This window comes from Emydura macquarii, unplaced genomic scaffold, assembly GCF_026122565.2.
Source record: "Emydura macquarii macquarii isolate MOO-44397 ecotype Brisbane River unplaced genomic scaffold, CSIRO-AGI_Emac_v2 contig_2636, whole genome shotgun sequence".
NCBI lineage: Eukaryota > Metazoa > Chordata > Testudines > Chelidae > Emydura > Emydura macquarii.
Genome location: NW_027132773.1, coordinates 34,831,769 through 34,846,083, shown reverse-complemented (window position 1 = coordinate 34,846,083; position 14,315 = coordinate 34,831,769). Strand labels below are relative to the sequence as shown.

The following is a 14,315-nucleotide window of genomic DNA, read 5'->3' as shown; positions in this document are numbered from 1 at the left end:
GAATCATGGCTCTGGTTAGCTACAGGATTAACTGAAAATACTTTTTGCCCCAGTGACTTAAAGGCTTACTTAGCCAACCTCATTGAATTCACAGAATTAGGGAAGGTCTTCAGTGTCATTGACCCAGCCCCAAACATTAGGTGGTTCGATATGTTTTGTATTTGGCATACCGTGGATTGGCTTCATCTACTAAATTGGGTTGCCCAGCTGGTTTATCCCTTTAGCGTGGACTAGTGGGAGTCCCTGACCCATGTAGAGGATTTGTGGTAAGGATGTTATTGGAGGGATGGCCTAGCAGTGATGCATGCAAAGAAGATGATAGACATTCCATAACCATGCAGATTCTGTCAGGGTTAGTGGATGCTCTATCCAAGATATGTAGTGGGGGGATGGAAGCAATCCCATTTAAAGCTGCATTTGGTGTTGTCCTTTTTTGGTGCCTTCAGGGTTAGTGAACTGGTGCCACAAGCAGCCGGGGACAGTTTCAGATGTGTATTAGAATTCACAGAAGTTTGGCTTGCATGGGGAGTAATGTATTTATGCTTGAGGTATTCTGAAATGGATCTAACAGGACAGATGGGCAAACAGTGCCCCTCTCCCACGTTACATTTGAATAAAGTTGTAGCTGCTGCTTAAAATCCATCCCTCTGTCTGTTCTCTTCTACTTGAGTATCCAGATCAGTGAATTCAGGAATGCTGAAATTAGCATAGGTACAGGAGGAGCTCCCCAGCAGCACTGTGTCTGCTGTGGGAATGTGGTTATTCAGCAAAAGGTTGCTAGACATTTCTGTGAGGTACAGCTCAGAGGGAGTTGAAGCTGGAGCTGGAGTTGGCAAGTCTGGATGGGGGAGGACAATTTTAGAAATAAGGTACATCATGTTTGCACCTTAAGAGGTTTAGGGATCTTTTCGTGCATTTTCTCCAGGCTGCTCTTCTGCCCAGGTCACTGGCAGATCTAAGTTCCATTGACATTTGTAAGTGTTGAAGACCAAGTGGTTCTTTTGATCTCCAGAAGGCCTGTACTTCACAGGAAGCCAGAATAGTCTGGTGTCCAAACACATGGCTGCAAATGTGATTCTTTAGTCTCCCCACTAGTACTTTACTGAGGCAGTGGGAAGAACAGCTGGATGTTTCTTACCAGTGGGGCAGCCTGAGCAAGTTGGGTCTTGCCTGGAGGTGGCAATTCAGGTATGGTCTGTGTCTGTGAACTAAATCGAGTATCCTGCTTCTCCACAGGGCCATTGGTATTGGGTTAGACATCTAGAGTCTAGCTTCTCTCCTAAGGAAATCAGGTTTGATAACAAAAGACTTTCTTCTGTTTATACACTAAGGCATTGTTTACAGTGGCAAGTAAATTATTTTAGCTATACCGTTCTTAAACATGGTAAGCATGAAATACATTTAACCATGGTTTGCCTGGAGTATAAACTTTTCTCAAACAGTATTCTAGGCTACTTAGGGTCCTAGTACAAAGACAAACACATGATTACATGTATACTGTAATACATGAATTGTAAAATAGCTGTGACTTGACTATGTTGGCCAGGAAAACTGCGTTTTAAATCATGTTTCAGTTAACATTTAATTGCCAGCATAGATGGAGGTCTAAATTATTGATCCCAAAGGCTGGGAAAGGAGAAACCAAAACTTCTTTCTATCAGTCATGAAAAAGGTATCTGGATATTAAAGAAACACACTAAAGTAGGAAAACAGAGACTCTTGGTGCAGTGAGCAATATCACAGGATCAAAATACTTCACAAGCTCTTTGAAAAAATAAGATTTGAATTAACAAAGGGTGTCTTGCTTTCAAAACTAGATTTACTTCTGATCGGCAGACTCATGGAATAGATAAAGCTTTCCTTTGGGGACCAGCTCTTATGATTGCTCCAGTTCTTCAAGAGGCAAGTATTCTAATTTTAAAATGTTATAATATAGGGACCAAAGAGCTTAATACTATTCAGGGCTTTCAATCACACGGTGGGTGGTCATATATTTATTTGCACCATCCAGTTTTTTAGCCACTCTCAATCCCCGAGGAGTCAATTTCACAAACAGACCTAGCTGTATAGAAAGTGCAACTATACATGCACAGGCTGGATCCTCCTGCTTGCTAATTCTCATGTTGCAGATATCCCTGAAGGGTAGCAGTAAAGGGCTTGTAGAGTTTGGAAGAAGGAAGAGAACCAGATATAGAATGGCTGCCAGCTTGTGGACAAAGCTGTTATACCGAACTAACCTCTAAATTAAAATTTCCCCCAAAAATCTTGGAATTGAAACTTGTGAAAGAATATGCTAGGAGTTTCCCCAACACCAAATCCAAATGGAATTAAAGCCCTTCTGTTAAGCTGAAAATAACCATATTATATTCAGTGTTAGAGAGACAAAGTGGGTGAGGTCATATCTTGTATTGGACCAGGTTATGTTGGTGAGAGAGACGAGCTTTTGAGCTACATAGATCTGAAGAAGAGCTCTGTGTAGCTTGAAAGCTTGTGTCTCTCACCCCAGAAGTTGGTCCAATACAAGATATGACCTCACCCACCTTGTCTCTCTAATGAGAAAGTTAGTTGGTTACTATTTGTTAGGTTTAAAAAAAGCACTGCCCTGTGGATGGACAGGCCATTTCCCCCCATTGTGTGAGGCCATTAGGACCACTGATTCTTTCCAAGCACCGAGTCTGAAGTACCAGCTGCAGAGTGGGTTTGCTTGAACTCCTTAGTCTGAAGTGGGGAGGATTTCTCTCCCTGTCACAGGGTGACTGGCCACTCTAAGATGGAGTGGGGTCCAGTGCACCTGGACTAATTACCTGCTGCCCAATGGGCTAAATGGGGAGACAGCTGCAGGTTGTTGGGCTCTGAGTTAGCAAGGAGAAGACACCATGAGGGATGACCTGTGGAGAAGGTCACACTGTAGGCGAGAGGTAGTGGGTGGGCAGGAAGACAGATCTAAGGGAGGAAGGGCTGTGCCCAGCTTGGAACTGAAACAGAAGGGTGTTTGAACTGAGGGGAAAACAGACCCTCAGAAAGGAGGGGCTGTGCTCTGCTTGGGACAGGGGTGAAAGAAGTGTACCTTTTAAAAAGAGGATAGACCCTTGGGGAGGAGGAGCTGGGCCTATCTTAAACTGACATGAAGACTTTGTAAGTTTGAGTTCTCTTTTGAAATACATTGTGCAGGACTTACTAAATTGGACCCTAGAAGGGGGAATGTTTTGAACATCTGGACTGTGTGGATTTTTCAAGGGGCCATAAGTGGAGGGGAAACTGAGGCAGGCCTCAGCAGAGCCATGTTGGCTAGCAGGGGGTGCTACAGGGCAGACATGCCCTTTGACACTCCCCTACACTGCCACTTCCTTGATACTCAGCAGCAAGGCTAGGTGAGCACTGGGTTTGGGTCATAATAAAGAGTTATACTTGTAGTAGTGTAAATTACCATTGTTTGAGATAAGTCTGTTACTAGAACTTGAGTGAATGATATAATTTTTACCAATACTGATGATCAGAGACACGAAGGGCTAGATGCACGATGGGATTTAGGCACTTACCTGCCACTTCAGGTACCTAACTCCAAAATTTAGATCCTCAAATCCCCCACTACGTGGTTGCCTAAGTATGTAGGTGCCAAAATTTCCACCAGGGAAAGCTCCATGGCACTTAAATGTCTGCCTGTGGGCATGCACAAAGCCACTTAAATCCTGATGCCACCAAGCTGCTGATCACCTAAGCCAGTGGTCCCCAACCTTTTTGGCTCGAAGGCCACAGATATCATTTTCACAACCCTGAAGGGCCACTAGTCTCTGCTAGCAGCCCTCCCCCAGTGTAGCCAGACGGAAGGAGTTCAGCGAGGAGGGAGGCAGCCTCCTTGCTGATCTCCCATCTCCCTGGCTGCAGCAGGGAAACCGAACACATCCTGTAGCCCTGTGCGCTCCACCTGGGCCTTAAGCAGTGGTTCCCTTCTGCAGCCAGAGGGACAGGAGATCAGTGCTCCCCTCCCTCTGGCACCAGCAGAGACCCCAGTGCCTAGGGACCTAGGCGGAGCGCTTTGCCATGCTCCCTGCTACAGCCAGGGGGAGGGAAGTGCTGATCTCCCACCCCTTGACTGCAGCAAGGAGCCTGCACCGGTCTTTTAGCCCCGTGGAAAGGTGCTCCGCCTGGCTCCTTAGGCAGTGACTTCCTTCTGTATCTAGTGGGAGGGGAGCCATGGGCCACTTTGAAAGCCTCCATGGGTCACAGGTTGGGAACCACTGACCTAAGCCTCAGGAGATCCTCAACCTAGGCATTCCCCTACCTATCTTGTGTATGTGGCCTGACCTGCTTGGCATTTTCAGAGGCTGCCTACTGAATTGGGCCCCCCACAAAGCACAGCTGGATGGGGAGGAAAAGGTGGTGATGGCAGCAGTGGCCCTCTTGTATTGTTATAGCTCAGTGGTTAGAGTGCTTACCTGGGATGTCTTTCCTCAGCATTTCCTACAGGCTAGTTTAGGCAGCTCCCCACTCAGCTTGCTGGCTTTTGTGAAACCTATTCCCCATGTGCATTCTATAGGGAGACTGGACGCTTTACTCAGGGCTGTGGAATCCACTAGACTTCAGGATGTTAGGCCTTTCAAAACTGAATCTAAGTCCCCTTGGTAGGTCTAGCTCTAAATAGGCTGCTGTTTGTCACATATTTGCTTCTAAACCTTGTGCCTCTGAAGTTCAAAGAGAAATTGTTATTCCTATGTATCAAATCTTTTTCGCCACGGGGGAGATGGCTTTCTAAGCTTTCTTGGAGTCCTTCATTTTCAAATCTCTCCTATATTCTTAACAGCTAATGACGAAATGAGGTTGTTCACAGAGTTCAGGGAAGAGTAACAAGCATGGGAAACATGCTTAACATGAGTAACAAGGGTTTGGGAAAAACTCTCATATGAAGGGGCAGTGAAAAGACTGGGATTGTTTACCATGGAAAGAGATGAAGAAGAGGGGATATGATAAAGGTATATAAAGTAGTGAATGGTCTAGATCAGGGGATTCTGTTCTGCCTGTCTCATAAGACACAAACAAGGGGACTTTTAATAACATTAAAAGGTGGCATATTCAAAACTGCTAAAGGAAATATGTTTTCACACAATGTGTAATTAGATTCAGGAATTTGTAGAAGTCAAGAATTTAACAAGAATAAAAAAGGTATTGAACATTTATATGGCTATCAGAGTTGTTATAATTAACTGTGATGATTTTGGAAAGGGTATTGAACCTCACACTTCAGGATTTAAGCCAATCTCTAATGATGAGATCAGGATGAGACCTAAACATGGGGAGGGTCAGATTACCACACACCTGCTCACTGTGGGATTATTACACTTTTGTCTGTAGGATCTTGTCATGGCCACTGTCACACAGGAGACTAGAGTAGAGGGAGTTTGGTCTTGATCCAGTATATCAGTTCTTATGTCTAACTGAAGACTTTCATCCTTTAATAAATCAATACATTCTTAGATGTTCCTTCATTTTATTTAAATTTGTCCAGGCATGATGGCAACTTCAAGAGTTTTCCATTACAAATTTCAGATAGAATGGAACTATAACAGTCACCCATCAACAGATTTCCAGTCGTCACAACAACATTTGTTTTGAACTCAGTTAAATATGCCTGGCCCTTCAAATGATATGTTCAGGTGTCTATGCAATAAGTGCCTATTCCTATATGTGATGTAAAATTTTCAAGATTTACTCAATGTCTTCATGGTAATTGCATGTTTCTGCAGATTACTTTGTAAGTAATGGGTCAGATCATCTCCTCCTGTATTAAAAACCCATGAAAGGAGGCTCTAGGAAGGAAATATCTTCCCATAGGAAAAAGCCATAGATCCCTACCCCAAACTAGTGAATCTATGATAGGCTAGAACTATCCATGCCTCCTCTGGCACCCATGGTCCCCCTGTTCCCTGGCAGCTGAGCCCTGCTTCTGAATAGAAAGGGAGAGATGTGCACGTGGAGCATCTAAGGGATTTTATACAGGAAAATAATCTATTTTGCTCCATGAACATATGTATCTACTTCTTTTGATGCAAACTTTTTCCAGAGTAATCCTATAGTAAGCACTTTTAGAATTAATATGATTTTAGCTCTGAAACTCAATAATAAATGTGTCACCAAATAAAAAGTAGTAACTGTGCAGTTAGCAATAAATTACTTATTAGAATGACACAAATATTGTAAAGAAGAGTCCTAGGGCAGAGATATCTAGGTACCTTGCTTCCCTGCCTCCCAAACCTTGCCTCCTGTCACTTCCCCCTGGAAAGAGTCAGGCATTTCAAACTGGGTATCTTGTACCTACCCTTGTAAGGAGGCCATTCCCCTCCAGTAGTGTCATCAACATCTGTTTAACCCCACTCAATTATCCAATTTAAGGCCCCGATCTTGCAGGCCTTGACAAAGCTCACAATTTATAAGCATGGGAGCAGTCCCATTGAAGTCATATACATTGGTATTTGCAGGCTCGGAGCCTGTGGTATGGGTACCCAGCTGAAATAATAAATCTGACAGTGCCATGGACTCATCCAATAGAACTGCAATGAGCCAAACTCAGCATGATGCAGGCAGCTGGCAAGCACTGCTATATTAGTCAGCTCTAGTATATTGCCACATGAATAACACTTATTAATATCCAAGATGTTACCTCAAAGGGACATTGAGTATACAGATCTATTTAAGCACAAACAAAAAATTAATTTAGCAATGTACTATCAGAAATGTAAAAAAATAGTCAAACTACTTTCTGATAATTACAGGGAGCAAGATCGGTGGATGTTTATTTCCCTGAAGCATCCTGGTTTGACTACTATACAGTATGTATTTTAAAAGTTTACAGTTTCTTACAGTTTGAACATAATTTAAAATGTTAATTAATTTTGAGCACTGCTCAGCAGTATTTTTTCCCCCAAGGCATCTGTGATGAAGAAATCCAGAAAAAAAAAAACTTCTGCACCAGGCTGGCTAATTGAGCAAGAAAATTACCCAGCTTTCAGTGGCATTTTATTTTCTATTTTTGGATTCTACAGCACTAAGACACAGAGGGCTGAATTTTCAAGAGCAGTCTATACAATCATGCCCACAATTGTCAGGGTTTCTATTTTTATTTGCGTTCATAAGTTTCGGATTTGCATGTTACATTGCTTTGAAGCATACAAATTAGGTAGATATATATTTATCTGATTTTCACACCGGACTGCAAATTGCACGCAATAATACAAAAGTTTGCGTACACAACATTTTTGTCATGTAAAACTGTGGAGGGCAATCTTACAGATGAGGCTGAGGTCTCTTTGAAAAATTGTCCCAGAGAGGTGTGGTGCAATCCAAGTTAAAAAAACAAACAAGCAATCAAAACCATTTTTCCCAACCGCAAATATTGTGTTTGCTCTATTACTTTATAAATAATTCCTTTATCTAAGGGTTGGATTTGTAAAAAGTGTTCTGAACTGGACTAATTCTGCTCTTACTGAAGTCAACGGTGAAACTCATATTGACTCCAATAAGAGTAGACTTAAGCCAATCGTAAGCACTTTTGAAAATCCAGCCCAAGAGTTTAAGGCTAATATTAACTATCCTGTGCAGTTACAGATAGAGGAAGGGTACGGAGAAAAATGTCACTGGTCTGGAATCTTAAGATTTTTATTCTTAAAGAATAATCACTTGGATTCCTTTTTTTTTTTAATAGGTGAATTTTTCAACATTCAGCTAGTGGCTGATTGTCTAAGTTATTTTCTCCTTTTTCTCCTCTAAAAAAAGACTCAGTTCTTCAGGATAAAGAGGGCCTTCAGCTCACATTAGTACCTTAACTTCTTAATAGAGCTGGGTGAATTTTTTTGGCCAAAACATCTTTTAGGTGAAAAATGCAGATTCAGTGACACTGAAATGTTTTAATGCATAAATGCATGTCATTTTCACCAAATTGTGTGGGGGGTTTTAAGCAAATCCTTAAAAGTTCTGTTTCATTCTGACAGTTTCAAAACTAAAGGTTTTCATTTTTTTATTTGAAATTACTTTTTTTATTTAGAAATTTCCTTCCATTTTATTTAACTTTTAAAAAAATGTTAAAGCTCAAAATCAAAACTAGTTATATTAACCCCAAATGAAATTTTGTTTTCACTTTTTCGTTTGCTGAACATTTTTTTTTAAGTTTGTTTCAGGTTCATTCCCAATTTTGTGTGTGTGTGTGTGTGTGTGTTTTCAAACGGTAAGCAAACGAAGCAGAAATTATTCAAATAGCTCTTTCTCAACTCTCACCACCTCGCACAATGGAGCTCCACATCTCAGCTAACTGCGGGGGCAACACTTACAGTTTTAAGGAGGGTGTTGAAAGAGGAAAGTGAGTTAGTTTTGCTGATGCTTACGGGGAGCTATGCCCAAGCATGATGTGCAGCATGGGAGAAAGCACAAAGGTCGTTCTCTGAAAATGTAACAAGTGGCAATGGAGGCTGGCAGTATGGGCCATGCAGGGGCAGGAGACAACTTTTCGATACAGAATGAGAGAAAAGGAGGTTGGGGATGGGTCATCAAGGTCCTTGAAAGTGAAGATAAGTAGCTTATATTTGATACGATAGAGAAGAGAAAGCTCACGAAGAGATGGAAAGAGAGGGGTGATGTGGTCAAAGTGATGGGCTCAGACAATGATCTTTGCACCAGGTTTCTGAGTGGATTTTTTTGGAACAAAGAGCGTTGTTTTCTTAAATTACTATGGTACCTGTTTGCCGCAAGGACTGAAGAAGATGCAAGTTTTCATCCTAAATGCCTATACATTTCTTACTGCAAAACTGAAATGTGACGGCTTCCATATACGTAGAAAGATTAATAAGAGTATCTTGCTTTCTGCTTAGAGACGATTCACAATTTTTTCACAAGATACTGACCGATGACAATTTTTAAGATGATTCACTGTATCTTATTCATGATTGTTCTATCTTTGGTGTATCACTTATGTGTAACTTCAAGGTCCAGATTCTGTTAAATACTGATGCAAATCTGAAGAAATGCCACTGAATTCCATGGTGTTATTCTGGGGCTAAGTTCTTATCTCATTTACATCAGTATAAATCCAGATCTGTTTCATAGCTTTATGGTAATGAATGATAGTATCTGGATTTAAAATAAAAAGCTTTGAACTGTATTCATTTCTGTGGTAGGGTGATGAAGTGCCAATTTCCTGGCACAGAAAATATGGTAGTATTGATGCCCCATTGGACAAGATTCCACTCTTTCTCCGTGGAGGTTACATTCTGCCAACACAGGCACCAGCCACAACAACCACTGTCAGGTAACTACCGCATAATACATTTATTTCAAAAGGATATACCACATTTTTCAATTCAGGGATTCAGCAGGGGAAAGAAGTAGATAAATAGCCTTATTCTTCTCATGCTGAAAATCTTTCAAATAAATAAAATTAATTAATCATGAGAGAAACCCATCCTGTGTAAAATATTTAAATTTTAGTTTAAAATTAAATTATAGCATTTGGCCATATCTCTTTGGAATCCCCAGTTTAAATACTTTATTTTCAAACCAAGTTTATATGATTGTCATATTTCCAGTGGTGTCCAAAGCCATAATGAGTGTGGTGAGCAATGGCTACGACTCTTTAATTCAACATACATTGGAGGAGAATAGGGTCAGCAAGCAATCAACCTGGCAATCAAATAGTCCAGTGTGGTATGGCTCGATGGCAACTAAAGTATATTGCAAATAGGGGAACCTACACATAGCCAACTACTGGCATGACAGGAGATTAAGCCTTTATCCCACCATTTGCTTTTCTGCTGTATGAGAGTCCATGCAAGGGGTGCCCCAGTCTGTAAATCAATTAGAACAGTATTTCCCAGATGGTTGGTCCCAACCCACCAGTGGGTCATGGGAAATTTCTAGTTGAGTCACCACATCAAGGGCTGGATGTCATGACATTGGGGTGGCCAGGGTAAACCTGCCCAGCATTGCAATCACATGTGCCAGGTCACAATGTCTAGAGTGGGGAAGCCAGTTCCAGCCCCATGGGACAAAGCCACCAAGGTGGGGTGAGTTCAGAGTGGGTTCACTCTCCACCCATCTCCCTGGGGCTGATCCTCCATACCAGGCTGGGATTCGGGTTGCAGCGTCAGGTCAGAAGGTGCATATATGTAATGGTGCATTGCAAAAAAAGACAAAATGCAGTTGATGAGCGGTCTTAGTAAAAAGTTTGGGAACCACTGACCTATCCATCATCTTGACCAGCTAGTGCAGGATCCAACCAAAACCTACTCCCAGCCTGGAAGTTGAGATTAGAAAGCAAATGGCTCCTGCATCAGCTGGCCAGTTACTTCATATTTGCAAGAAAAATATGGCAAAAGAGTAAACTTTAGACTTCCCTTCCATTCTGACCTGGAACTACCAAATACTCTGGGGAAAGTAGAAAGGCCCTAACTGCTCAACCTATCAGTTGGAAGGGAAAATGTCTTCCTAATACCAAGAGGTGACTTGCATATAGCCAAAGCAAAATGGCAGTTCCAGACAAATACAACCCAAGAAATAACTAGCCATTCATGAACCACACTCAAAAGCGAATATAAAGAGAAGGTGGGACAGGAAACTGGTACAAGCTGCAACACATAATGCAGCAGCCAAACTGAGCCTTGGGGAGCATAATCATCCCCCAGACTGCCTGATAACTGGTGCATCAAAGCTGTCAAAGAAGGGAGGGTCTTTTCTTGAGAGAGATCCCCCTCCACAACAGGAGGGTACATGGTGTCCTCTTCCTCAACAACTCAAGCGAAGGATCCATCTCTGTGAGCAAGGGGACATTTTGATCTCTTTTTATTGTTGTAAAATCTGATTTAACTGTAGAAATTACACCATTTCTAGTTTTCCTGTGAACTTTGAGGGAGAGAAAGAGTCCCTCCATACTAGTTATTGATACGTCTCATTGAATTTCTCAACAGCCGTCTAAACCCATTTGGACTTATAATTGCTCTGGATAAGCAAGGAGAAGCCTCTGGGTCCCTCTTCTGGGATGATGGTGATTCTATTGGTAAGTTTGTCACACTTCTGCAAAACAGTCAGGGGCCCTGATTCTTCTCACACCAATTTTTCAGCAGTGTAACTCCATTGTCTTAGCTGGAGTTACTCCTGATTTATATTGGTGTAAGTGACAAGAAAGTTGATTCTGATTCTAATTTCATTCACTCTGGTGTAAATCATGAGTGACTCTATTGAAGTCAGTGGCACCTATGCTCATGACACTGGTGTGAGATCTGAACAAGTGAATTAGGCATAAAGAGATAATTATTAGATTTCAAATTCCTATGAAATTACCTTAGATTACTGCAGAAGAACTGAAAATGTGTAGGCAGCACTTGAACGGTCAGCTGAAAAGTTGCCTGTCTGTTCTTAATTGCTGGCTACTGCTAAATTAAACTATGTATATTACTTGCTAGATGTCTTAATATCATGGCTCCTGTTACATTTGTTTTGACAGATACTATCGAAAATGAAGTCTATTTCTTGGCCAAATATACATTCAGTGAAGTAAGTAGCAACAAGTATTATTTTGGTTCTTATCTCTAAATAACTTTGTTACAGCTGTGGTATTCAGCCTTTGAAGTTGGTGAGCCACTTTGTCAAACAGCAAGAGAAAGCTACAAAATAATCACGTTGTTATATTGCATTGCAATATTTAAGTCATGACATGTTACCAGGACATATAACGTATTGATGGAACATCATGATATGACCCTGATAATACATTCTTCACCTCTCAACCTTTTCCCCCAGCTGTAGCTGCTGGGAGGGAAGGAATCTCTTTCCTCAACCTCACCCACTTACTTTTGGCTGCTGGGTGAGGGGAGGTGTTGGAAGCTCAGTGAGTTCCATATCTCTTCTGTACTCTCTGCACTGTCTGTTTGCTCCTGTGAATAATAATCCACTGAATCTTTGAAAACCAGTTAGTGTCTAAAGTGCTGATCACATGCAGCTCTAAAAGCAAAGGCTGATTGTCACTGTGCTTAAAAAATATTTAAAAGGAAAAACAATCTAAGTATTTGAGAAAGATACTATAAAATGAGCTTACAAAATAAGTAGAAACTTTCCCATTACAATAAGTTATGGCATTTATTATAAAAATAGCTAGTGATCTACTTCAGCAATTATACAGATGGCTTTTATCTTGTCAACACCTTTTGGTGTGGTTTATCTAAGGGTCCCAGCTTCTCCTAACTGGCCCGCCTCAATTAGTTTTCAAACAAATCAGTTCATGAACCAAGTCTATCAGCCTTCCAAGTCTCCTCCTGTCTCTTGGTTGCTTTCTCAGAAGCAGCCTGGCACAAGGCTGTTGCTCCTTTGCTATTTCAGGCCTTTCTGCCTCCTTCTCCCTCTCTGTTCTCTCCCCTTCAGAGCAGGTCTTGTTTTCTTTATTGGTCCCAGCTGCAAGTGCCTGTCTCCATGATTAGCGGTTCTGGCAGCTGCATGGGGGTGTGATCAAGTTGCTGGATTGTAAGCAAGAAGGACTCTGTTCTCCCTATGCTCATTATGGGGTTTGTAAACCCCATTACCTATCCTCCCCTGTGAGGCTGAGGCTTTGCCTTGGCTGGTGTAAGCTACTTCCTGGGACAGAAAATCAGCATTGCAATGCCTGGTGCTGTATCCAAAAGGCATATAGTTGTTGCGACAACCATTTCATGATCTTCAGGTTTGTCTCTAGTCATCATATTTAATCAGTGCAAAGGGTCATGATCAGCAACTAATGTGAACAGTACCACAGACTCTCTGTTGCCCATTTTGCAGCCAAGCATTCCTTCTTTATCAGTACTCTTTCCGGCTGATGTATATTACTGGGTGTTCTTTCCAGTCTACCCCTTGAGAAAGGACCACCCTGAGTCCTACCTTTGATGCCTGCATTTGCAGTATGAATACATTTTGAAATCCCAGGCTATAGCACTGGGTGTCTGCAGAATATGGCTTTGTGCATTTGAAAGGCACTTTTGCAGGTGGGCACACTACAACACCTGTCTTGGGATGGTGTCCCTAGGTAGGTCAGTTAATGGAGCTGCTATGGTGGCAAAATGGGGTATGAACTAGGGATAGTAGCCATATAAGCCTAGGAAGGCGCACACATGCCTTTTGGTTGTGGGAGTCTTATATGCCTGTAAGGCATGGACTTTAACCACCAAGGGGCAGACTAGTCCTCTACTGATTGTGTCCCAGGTAACAGTCTTCTTCCTTTCCTATTGAGCATTTGGGGAGAGAAGTTGCCGTTAATCCAGCTTTTCTCAGAGAGAGAAGAGGGAATAACAAATACTTTGTCCAGATTGGAATCCCAATCTTTGCTATAGGCAACTCATTGTCCAAGTATGCCACTATATATTGATTAAACTATTGGAGCATTTAGTCCATTGAACGTTGAAAAGTGACCACCACCCTGTGTAACCCAAAGGGTGTCATTTTAAAATGAAATATGCAGAATGGTGTAGAAAAAACAATCTTCTCTGAGGAATTCAGCGTTTAAGGAGATCTGCTAGTATCCCTTTGTCAAATCCAAAGTAGTGATGTATTGGGCTTCTCCTAATCAGTCTAAGAGTTCATCCACTTGGGACATGGGGTAGGCATCAAATTTAGAAATTGTGTTCACTTTTCTGAAATCTATACAGAAATGTAGTGAGCCATCCAGCTTTGGGACTAGAACAATAGGACTCCTCCAGTCACTTTGGGGTTCATTTATAACCCAGAGTTCTAACATGGTCCTGATCTTTCTTGACAGTCTCCCTCAATTTGTTGGGTAATGAATTTCTTGAGAATCTTCTTGAGCATCCAATTGAATATTTCTTCTAGGCCATCTGTATGCAGGTGGTACACAGATGTGTGTAGTGCTTTGATTTTTAATAGATCCCAGACCTCTTTCCTCAGCCGGGATGTGAAATTTGTCCCCTGGTCTGTCAGGACCTCATTGGGAAACCCTACCCAAGCAAAGACCTTTAACAGCTCATTAGTGATAGTCTTGATATTTGTAGTCAAGAGTGGTATGGCTTCTGGGTATCGGGTGGCATATTCCACAATAACAAGGATATGCTTCTATCCTGAGGTGCCTTTTTCTAGCGGGCCTATAGGGTCAATTCCTATTTGTTCAAAGGGGTCTCCATCAAGGGGAAGGGTACTAGTGGAGCTTGCAGGATTCTCTGAGCAGCCACTAATGGTGTTTAGGACATGATGCACAGAAATTCAACTGCCTTAAAGACCCCTGGCCAAAAGCATCAGGCCAGGATCCTAGGCTTCATCTTGTCTTTTCCAAGATGTCCCACACATGGGGTTGTGTGTGC

The 14,315-nt window shown here is 41.9% G+C and overlaps 1 protein-coding gene across 1 annotated transcript in view; it reads left to right on the top strand.

The window, feature by feature from the left end:
• LOC137163705 (sucrase-isomaltase, intestinal-like) overlaps window positions 1–14,315 on the top strand; it is a 101,659-nt gene that overhangs the window by 73,867 nt on the left and 13,477 nt on the right. Inside the window, exons 17-21 of the mRNA XM_067563987.1 lie at window positions 1,818–1,902; window positions 6,768–6,824; window positions 9,162–9,292; window positions 10,947–11,035; window positions 11,483–11,532. Of these exons, the coding sequence (XP_067420088.1) occupies window positions 1,818–1,902; window positions 6,768–6,824; window positions 9,162–9,292; window positions 10,947–11,035; window positions 11,483–11,532 (412 nt within the window). The remainder of the gene's footprint in view (window positions 1–1,817; window positions 1,903–6,767; window positions 6,825–9,161; window positions 9,293–10,946; window positions 11,036–11,482; window positions 11,533–14,315) is intronic.